At 41.7% G+C, this 10,354-nt stretch overlaps 1 protein-coding gene across 1 annotated transcript; it reads left to right on the forward strand.

The window, feature by feature from the left end:
- The first annotated feature begins 1,326 nt into the window (after positions 1-1,326).
- LOC111609993 (capZ-interacting protein-like) lies at positions 1,327-9,962 on the forward strand. The gene is made up of 7 exons (XM_023341792.1): positions 1,327-2,397; positions 7,019-7,108; positions 7,182-7,250; positions 7,998-8,063; positions 8,137-8,346; positions 8,429-8,974; positions 9,540-9,962. Exons 1-7 carry the CDS (start codon positions 2,392-2,394, stop codon positions 9,552-9,554), a joined length of 1,002 nt encoding a protein of 333 aa, XP_023197560.1. The 5' UTR covers positions 1,327-2,391; the 3' UTR covers positions 9,555-9,962.
- The last annotated feature ends 392 nt before the right edge of the window (positions 9,963-10,354 follow it).

Genomic DNA, 10,354 nt, shown 5'->3' on the forward strand with positions numbered 1-10,354 from the left:
GCTCTGCAGAAACCAGTAGAGACCAGTATCTGGACTGGGAGTTAAGCCAGCAGGTTCTGGAGCCAGAGATGGGAACAGGGATTCTTTTCTGGAGTTACAGAATGAAGACGTGAAAATTTAACCCGTCCATGAAAAGAAAAAAATTTTATTGAGAAAGAAATGTTTCAGATTTGATATTTAACCTCAAAAGATTCTCCTGATCCTGGGACAGCGCCACTAGTGGCCACCTGAGGAACGTCATGTCATCCGTCCATACAGTACTGAGTCAGTGACTGACACGTACAGATTCAGTACAGTATGACGTTTATAGTGAGCAGAAATTACTCCTCCATTGCTCCATCTCTCTATCCACCCTCTCAGTTTCTCAGTCTAAATAACTTCAGGCAGAAGAAACCGACTCATCCAACCTCCAGTCTGTTTCTACGTGTAACCATGGTGATTCATCTGCAGCCTGTTTCTGTAGATGTTTTCGGCTCCTGGTAGAACGAAGGTGTTCTGGAAGTTCTGGACGGGTTCTGTCAGTCAGCTGCTGCAGTTGAGCAACATCTCCATCCTGTTTCTGGGAGCGACTAGTTTTCACCTTATAAGGTTTCCTCTATCATCATCATCAACATCGTCTCTTCCTGTCTGCTAACTCCGCCCCTCCAACCACTCCCTGTCTTCCTGCTGCGCCGCGAAACCGCCACGTCTGATTGGTCCAGGCAGTTCATGTGTGGAGCGAGCAGAACCATGCTCCTTCCTCAGGGTTCCACTCTGAGACCCAACAGAACCTCCAGCTGGGTTCAGAAGGCCATGATGACAGTAAAAGAGAGAACCGAGAGTTGAAGAGGGAGTGACTTCCTCTTGCAGAGCAGCAGCAGCAGCAGCAGTAGCTTCCTCTTTATCAGTTCGCACGGAGCATCACAGCAGAGAGATGATTGTTGGTACCAGACAGGCCCAAGTGGTTCAGAACTCAAAACCGTCTCAGGTCAACAGAGGATGGTCTGAAACAGAAAACATCCAGTGAGCCACTGGAGGTTAAAGGTCAGAGGAGATCGGCCGACTGAAACACAACTACTGATCAATTTAGTGTAAAAGTTAAAAGAACAAAAGTCGGACATGCACACAGGAGCAGGTGGAGACACCCCCCCACCCTTTGATGGCATCACTTCCTGATCATTTACATTAAATCATGAACCAACCCAGATGGCCAGTTTCAGTTTTCATAACTTTAGTTTTCCTCAGAGTTGTTAACTTTTTAACTTGAACAGCCAGTTCCTATTTCAGTCGCCTCCAGTTTGTGACTGGCCACAACCAAAGCAGGAAGAAGCCGCAGATGTCAAACACACAGACACTAAAATGAAACGGATATGGTCATCTGAATGTTGGCACCAGATGGCCATATCCGGCCTCAAAGTTTCTGAATAATTCTCTCCAAACCTGGTCAAACCTGCATGTTTGAACAAAAACAAAATGTATTTGTTTCATCTGCAAATAAAACACATTTGATCATTTTTAAAGTTTTAAATCGATGATGTGCATTAAGAGGCTTCTGGGCCTAAAACTGCTCCCTGTGGGACACCACCACTAACCTGAAGGCCTGTTCACACGCAGCCGCATAAACTAATCTCTCCACCACATCGTTTTAAAGAATAATATCGAGCACAAAGGATTGTTGTCTGCCCAAACCTTTGTTTTAAACAGACAAACCTGTAGGGGGCAGTGTAGCACTAAGCTACATCCTGTTAGCCAATAAGATTGTTTCAAAACAACCATGACTTCCGGTTGGGAATTAAACATGGCGCCAGGACTGAATTAGAATATAAAGTTAATAAAAAAACAAGACAAAATTGATTGGTGTCAAATCCAGTCTGTGTGAATATTGGTACTTTTTTTTAAATCACTGACTGGATCCTAAAACTGTTTTCCTGTACACACACAAACACAAATACAGAGCTTTCTCACACCTCTATTGTCATAAATAATCATTTTTAGTGATATAAAACTGAATTTTCATGCGAACACATTCATTCAAATGTAAGCCGCTGCACCACTCCTCCTCTACCGTGCTTTTGAAATCTTTTTGCCTTTTTGAAAGCCTTCTGGTTTCCCTGGAACAGAAACGGCCTAAAAGTGAGAAGCTTCATGAAAAAGATCTTTTTTTTTCGGTCAGCTGTTCTCGTTCTGAGCTGAGATCAGCTCGGTCCAGCAGCAGATATCAATGAGTTTATCAACACAAACATGGCCACCATGTGACAGAACATGATCTGCCTCTCTCTCTCTCTCTCTCTGCCAGTAGAGAGCGGAGGTCTCTCTCCAGACGTAACTCCGACTCTATATTTAACCCCAGCCCCTCCCACCGTCTTTCACACATACGCGACATATTGAGGCGGCTGAGAGACGACCAGCAGGATGGAGGTAAAGCTCTCAAACTTTCTGTTGCTGCTGCTGTTGCTGCTGGGTTTGCTGTGTTCTGCTGGGCGTTCGTGGAAATGGCCCAGAAATCCCAGCAGCGTCTCATGAATCAGACGAACAGAGTCCCCAAAACGACTCTGTTCGTTTTCAGGACCTGCAGGGTAGACTGGGTGGTGAAGAGCGAGCGGGCGCTAACAGGAAACCAAAGTGTGCATCAGGTTTCATCGACATTACAGCCGTGGATTCTACGGTGTCGTCAGATTATGTGACACTTTTATCACCTTCAGTCAGGCAGCGCAGACGGAAATCTGGGCAGAAACATCACAAAACTTCTCATAATTTTCTAAATTTGCTTGATGCGTCTTTAAAACGGGTCAAACGTGCGTCTGGTAGCTTTCCTCTGCAGTTTCAGCTCGTCAGTTCTGGAGTACCTCAGGGCTTCGTCCTCGGTCCTCTGTTGCTCTGCATTGATCAACCATCTGGTTGACAAACACAAACCTGCAACGTGTCAAGCAGAAACACAAACCGTTCAGACCAAACAGACTTTTATCGGCTCTTCTCTTTGCCTCCACCATCATCTGTTTCAGACGTGAACAGGGCCCAGATGTTAGTTGATGCACATGCTCAGTGGTGACTTTCTGCTTCGTTATCAGCACCCTCTAGAGAGAACAGAGGTCAGAGATGTTAAAAGGTTGAATTATAACCTTTCTATGTAAAATTAAACCACACGATGCTCAAACAACAGCAGACGATACGCTACTGCAGGTCAACGTTTCATAAACACGAGAGTTAAATCTGATAAACCACACCCACTTTTTCTGTTCCCACTTCGAAAGAAGGAACCTGCACGGCGGTGGAGGTGGCGAACCTGGACTGGACTGGACCATGATGCCTTCATAGAGTCACTGTGAGTCCGTCTGGGTCATGAACAGCATCAGGATCTAAAACACAGCAGCAGAATGACTCAGGCAGAACAGGATGGAGGTGCTGCAATGACCTAGTCAAAGTTCAGACCTTAAACTGACTGTAGTGCATTTTTCCCCCTGTCGATGTTTGTTCATGAAAAAGGATAATGGCTCATGTTGTTTCTCTGCGGTTGGCTGAGCATCAGGTTATTGTTTTCTTAAAGTTTGATGCTGATGCTCTGGACAAGTTAGTGGGAATATTGAGACACAGAAGAAAGGAGATCTGAAAACTAAATGAGGAACAACCAAAATGCCTCTGATCAGATGCTTTTAAGCTGCCTTTTTCATAATTTCCTTAGATGCTCTCTACTGTTAAACTCCTGACTCTCTGCTGTTCTGTTCAGTTCACCAGTCTGGATCCAGACTGAAGTTTCTCTTCTGAAAATATCTGAAGTTTTTCAGGACCAGAGGAACAAATCCACCTCCACCAGATGATTCATGATTTCTACTGAAAGCTGTTTGGGAATCACCTGTTGGAGATGAAATCTGTTTTTCTGTTTGTCGAACGTCTCTTTGGAAGTTTCCATTGATCCAACCGAAGGAATGGAAACAAACCAGTTCCTTCAGACAAGATGGTGGGAAAGAGGCTAAATATCTGGTTTAAAACTGGTTCGTTGTTAAGATGTCTGCTACATGTTAACACAACACTAGTTTATCAGCCTTTCATGTCTGGATCAATCAACACCAACTAAAAACCTAGATCTACGGTATATAGAGATGCTTAGAGTCAGAAGACTATCCATGCAAAACATACACAAGATCCAACAGTCGATAAGAAACAGTGAATTATACCGACTTACAATTTGCTCTAGCAAAGCACTGTGAATATGAGCTAGCAGCTGGCTAACTGAACACAACAACAACGTCTTCATCAAGAGAAAAACAGATATAAAAAGGGATCAGATGGGCATGTGTGTATAATTCACTGGTTTTATAAAAAGCCAAGCTAACTTCAATATAACTTAGACAACTTAAATTAACTAAAGGTAGATTTTCATTAACAAAAGGTGGGAAAGCTAAAACAAGATAAGATAAGCCAAAAATATTATTGGTTTAAATAGGCCATAAACAGCAGACGCAAGCTTATGTTAAGGTTATGTTAAGACAAGTAAAGATAAGATGAAGTAATTTAGGATAAAACTGATAAGACTAAAGTGAGATAGAGCAAGCTAAATTAAGATAAACAACACCAGTTATTTATTAAGCAGGCTAAGGTAAGATATGCCTTAAAATTTATCTACCTTATCTTAGTAGATAAGCTACTTTAGCACAGCGTATCTTAGTTTAGCTTACTTTAGCTAAACTAAGATACGTAGGACTACACAAAATAAAGCTAAATTAAGTTTAAGTGGGCTTACAGTATGGTAAGCTTATGTATGCTAAGATAATCTAGGATAATATCAGGGGAGACCATACTCAGCTTCAACAAGCTAAAATAGGCTAATCTAGAGAAAGCTGATTTAAGTTCAAACACGCTAAGGTAGGCTATGTTTAGCTAAAATTAGCTAAACTAAGCGGAGCTAGACTAAGCTAAGGTGTATGCTAAGTTAAGATAAGCTAAGAAAACCTTTGCTGGTGTAGGTCATACTTAGCTAAAACCAGCTAAGCTAAGCTAAACGCAGTTAGGTTTAAAATGCTACGGTAAGTTTAGCTTAATTAAATGAGTAAAGTAGAAGCAACACGATTGTAGCTGTTGCTTTGAATTGTGTTTTTCAGACTGCTAAAGTTGGACAGAAACGTGTATTAAATGCTTAATTTACCAGAAAGTCCAATTGAGATAAAAAAAAAAAACAAAATCTCTTCTACAAGAAGAGACCTAATCAAGACATCAGCCACACAAATCAGAACCATTTAAAACAAATTCCTTTTCACAATACATATCACTATTGACATGGTAGGTAGGTCAAAGATCATTATTATCCTCAGTCTGTAATGGATGTCTTTTTATTTTAAAATCCCTCAGAGTTCAGTAGCAACCAGTTAGCGGTTCGCTCATGGTAGTTATTAGAGCTGACAGGAAGTAGATTACTGATTAAAGATGGCCATTGAAGATGGCCTCATCTGAAATCTATAGATAAAAACACTCATGATGTCTGCAGAGGGTGGAAAATGATGACAGAGCTCAGCATCGAGTCGGAGGCATAAAGAATAAAACATAAAGAAGCTCGAAACTCGATGAAGAATCTGCAGTTCATCACTGATCGATTGCAGAAAACACACATTTCCAGAGTATTTATTTGTAGCGCTTATCTAAAATATTCAAAAGGAAATGCTGCTTGGAAAGCTAACAGCTAACATAACTCTCAGCTAAAACAAGCTAAATAAGGTAAAATAGGCTAATCTAGAAAAAGCTAATGTGATATAAGCTGTAGCATGCTAAGCTAAGGTAGGCGATATTCAGCTAATCTGTTTATTATTCGTTTTAAGGCTGTTTAAAGCTTTGTGAATGTATTTCTCGGTTTAAATGTTTTCTTTATTTTGTTGTCTCATTTATTGATCTTAAATATACATTAACTGGGTTTATTGATTTTATGGCCATAATAGTTTTTTGTTATTTATTAACCGTATTTTCTAGAAGTGATCCTTTAGTCTTCTAGTTGTTAGCAGCTTTATGATAATGTTTTGATTGTATAAATAGCTTTAATGTTTTCTGGCTTTATAGTGGTTTTATGGTTATTTACTTTTTAATAAATTATTTGTGAGTTTTATGGTTTTTATTTATTTATTGGTTTTTTGGTTATTTATTGTATTTTGCGTGTCTCCAAATCAAATGCAGTGTGCATTTGTGTTGCTCAGACAGTAAAATCCTCCAGTTTATTGATGAACGGCTGTAGATAAGATGATAGAGCAGTAGAAGTCCAGAACCGGGCTGTACCGGTCTGTTCCTCTCCAGCACCGACCCTGACAACCAGAACCTCCTTCAAACAAACAGCAGCAGCAGCAGGAAGTGGGCTAACGGCCGCTCTCTTTCGTCACTTTCCTGCCTCTGAGGAAACAACGAGTGAAGCCGAGTTCATTATCTGATGAATGTCAGCTATGTGGAGCCTTCAGCCGAGCCCGACACCAACCGTCGCCACGGCAACAGCTGGGCCAGACAGCAACACCCGCCCACTGTGGGGTCACGTCCAGATGGACACAGAACCAGAGTCAGAACTGGAGTCAGAACCAGAGTCAAAACCAGAGTCAGAACCAGAATCAGAACCATTTCCTCTGGACTTTTGCTGTTTTTCTCCAGAAGGATTCAGAATGGTGTTCAGATGAAGCTTTTCTCGCTCTGCAATCTTTATGTTTTTCCACTTATTGAATTAAAATGACATTTTAAGATTACAATGAACCTTGGGGTAAAACACAAACAGCAAAAATATTTAAGCATGAAAACTACGCAGCACATTAGTTTGCTACAGTGGCTCAGAGAAGTGTGGAGGCCACCAGGAGGCGCCGTGGGGCCTGAAAAAGCTGGAGAGAAGATGAGAAAAAAGATTCAAAAACTTTTTACAACTTTTTAATCTTAAATTTTTCATCATATCTATAGTTTAATGTTTTTAAGAATTTTTATATAAAATGATTTAAATGTTATTTCGGATGGACGGATGAATGGATGGATGGATGGATGGATGGACGGACGGACAGGAAGTTGACCTGCCGTGTTTTACCTGCAGAATGAGGCTCCGCCCCGCCGCTCCGTGGCCGAACTGGCAGGAAGGTTCAAAGGTCAGGCTCCCGACCCGAGCAGCACCGTGGGGAATCAGGTGAGCGTTACCTGCACATAAACAGGAAATATGGAGAATATAAATGTTTAAATGGCATGTTGCTGTTCGCCAGGATAAACCTCTGAGGCGGCGGCCGCCTCGGACCCTTCAGCTGCCGAACCCGAACCCAGAGCAGAACCAGGTGAGACGCCGTCGGCCAATCACAGCCAGAGATTAATGCAGCTTTATCCACATTTTAAAAGATTAGGAATGAAAACGTTTCAAAGACTGAATTACCCTGAGAAGATTTAATTCTGAAACTTTTAGAATTATAAGAAAAAAAATCATTTAAATAATTATAAATTATAAGAAAAAAAACCCAGCGGGGTGGTAACAACCACCAGCCCTGCCCCCCCAACCCCATCCCTAACCGCATCTGAAAGACAATAAAAGACTAAAAGATTACATATAAATATGAGCAAAAAGTACAGCAAATACATAAAAACATGAAAAACAGAAAACTAAAGCAGCAAAATCACTCAAGACAAAAATTCAATGAAAATTTTCTGTACTGAAAACAAAAAAGTAAGTTATTAATGTTCAACTTTTATAAAGAATATTATTTTTCCTAGCGCTGTCGATCAACCTCTTGTACACACTGCTAAATGTTCTAATGATGGAGAAACAACAGACCGTTACAGGATAACCGTTTATCTGACATCATAAGTAGCTATGCTAACTAGCCTTAGTATTCACAACAGGCTATGCTAGCTAGCACTGGGAGAATGCAGAGAAGATAGTAAAAAACTGTCATGGTGACATTTTCAACATGTTAAAACATGATTTTTAATTAAAGTTTGTATTTGAACTGCGTATGAACCAGGAAACAGGAAATTAATGTTTTATTTGAACTGTTTTGATTTCGGGGTAACGGTTCTGTCTGTCTCAGCCCCCATCAGGCGTCTCATCTCCACCCAAAGCCAAGAGGAACTCAGCTCTGATCGAGAAGCTCCAGGTGAGTCCAGGCGCTCTGACGTCACTATGACGTCACTATGATGTCAGAGTGACATCACTTTCTGTGTGCTCAGGCCAACCTGACGATGGGCTCGCCCACCGCCACACCGTTGAAGAGCCCTGGACTGAGGACGCTTCCTGCTGGCTTCACCCCGCCCTTCCCGGGCTCAGTCCCCCCGGTTTCCATGGTAACCCCCACCAGCCCTGCCCCCACAGAGAGCCCCACATCCTTTGAGGCTCCGCCCTCGGCCGCAGAGGGAAACATCCTGCCTAGCATCAACAAGGTGAGCAAGAAACTACTCATTACCTCTGTTACGTCACTAATGACGTCACTGCTGACCTGTCCTGTGATTGGTCTGTCTCCAGGCCAGACCACGGGGCTCCATCAGGCGGCGTCCTCCATCCCGCCATCACAGGAAGTCCAGCAGCGGGGACGACGCAGGACTGGGACAGGAAGGGGCGGAGACACACCCGGAGTCCTGGACTGGGGGTAGTACGGAGGAGGGGCAGGAAGCACTTGGAGGGGAGAAAGAGGAGAGGGAGGTGTTCAAAAAGGAAACCGCATCACCGCCAGAGATTAAGGAAACCCATGAAGAAGAAGAGACGAAGAGAAACAGTTTGAGGGAGACAGAGGAAGAGGACGGGACGTCTTCATCACAGCTGAGGGGAAAGGAGGAGGAGAAAAAGGAGGAAGAGGAGGAGAAAAAAGAGGAAGAGGTGAAGAAAAAGGAGGAAGAGGAGGAGAAAAAAGAGGAAGAGGAGAAGAAAAAGGAGGAAGAGGAGGAGAAAAAGGAGGAAGAGGAGAAGAAAAAGGAGGAAGAGGAGGAGAAAAAGGATGAGGGAAAGGAGGGAAAAGAGGAAGAACAAAAAGAATCGAATGATGGAAGAAGGAAGGAGGAAGAAAAGATGGAGGTTTGATTTCTGATTGTTTGAACGGTTCCGTCTGTAGACTGAGGGAGAAACCATAAGTATTCATACTCCAGCTGCTGGATCAGAACCAGGAAAAAGTCTGAAATCAGATGGAGTTTGAATAACCGGAAGCAAGCGTTTAAATTGGAGCTGGTTCTGCTTTGGTTCTGATCCAGCAGAACTACATATAAATACTTATAGTTTCATCTACACTAATAGATCCAACTCCTTTGTCAGAACCGCCCAGAATTTTATCTTTATCTTGTTATTATGATGCTTTTATTTTGAAATAAGGACGCAAGCACCTACAGTATGAATACAGTATAGCTTAAGTATTTTATAGTAAATTATTTTTTTAAGTTATCTTTAATTAGTAATCACTTCCAGTCATTGGATGCTATCCCCATGCTAACTGGTTGTTTGAGTCAGAAAAAGATGTGGCTAAAAGAAGCATTCAGACATCAAAGGTCCAAATGACCCACACCGAGCCAAACTGGGCCGGTTCTGAGCCAGAACCCGGGAGTGAAACCAGAGTTTTCTCTGACCTATTTTCGTGGTTTTTCGACAGAATTCTTCCCGATGAGGAATCGGACGTTTGGCCGCGTCGGAGCGAGGTACCTGTAACGTTGAGCCCCTGGAATGCAGAGCGGGAAACCCTGCGGCAGAAACACTTTGGGGAAAATGGCCGCCGATGCTGGGTAGAGAAATGTCGGAAAACTCTGAGCTACCGTTTGAAACTCAGATAGGAAACTCTTTCTGAAGCTTTAGTGAAGCTCCAAAAGCAGTTTTTACGAATACAAGCTTCTCCACACTGCGGCGCCGCATTTCATAATTTTTCAAGAACAATGTGTGAATTTTGTGGGTTTTTTAGTAATGGTCTATTGCTGTTTTGGTGTCTTTGAAATTTTGATGTTCATTTCTAGAGTGTACAGAATCAAAATCAAAGTTTTATCAATGTTCAGAGCTGTGAGAAAAAAACACATAATACCTTATTCTGGGGTAATTAATAAAAAATAACTTTTTACAAATATAAACTGAATTTTTTTGTTTCGTTTTAACTGTTAAAAATGATTATAAAAAGTCACTCTGTGGTTGGATGGGTTAGGCCTACTACCCTACTAATAATACCCAATAAGCTAAAACAAACTAACCCACTCTGAGCTAAGAAATTCTAAACCAACTTTTTGATTTTGTGTGGCCCCTTGCTAAATATCTTTTAGGGTGATACATTTTACAAACAAAATCTTAAAAGTAGTTTAAAAAAATTTCTGTAAAAACACATTTATAAATTATTGTCCTGATTTTTTCACCCCTTATACCACCATCAGTCACTCTCACATAAGCTAAAAATCAATAAACTGTATCCCTGACTGATTTTGTTTT

This window comes from Xiphophorus maculatus, chromosome 11 (genome assembly GCF_002775205.1).
Source record: "Xiphophorus maculatus strain JP 163 A chromosome 11, X_maculatus-5.0-male, whole genome shotgun sequence".
NCBI classification, from domain to species: Eukaryota; Metazoa; Chordata; class Actinopteri; order Cyprinodontiformes; family Poeciliidae; genus Xiphophorus; species Xiphophorus maculatus.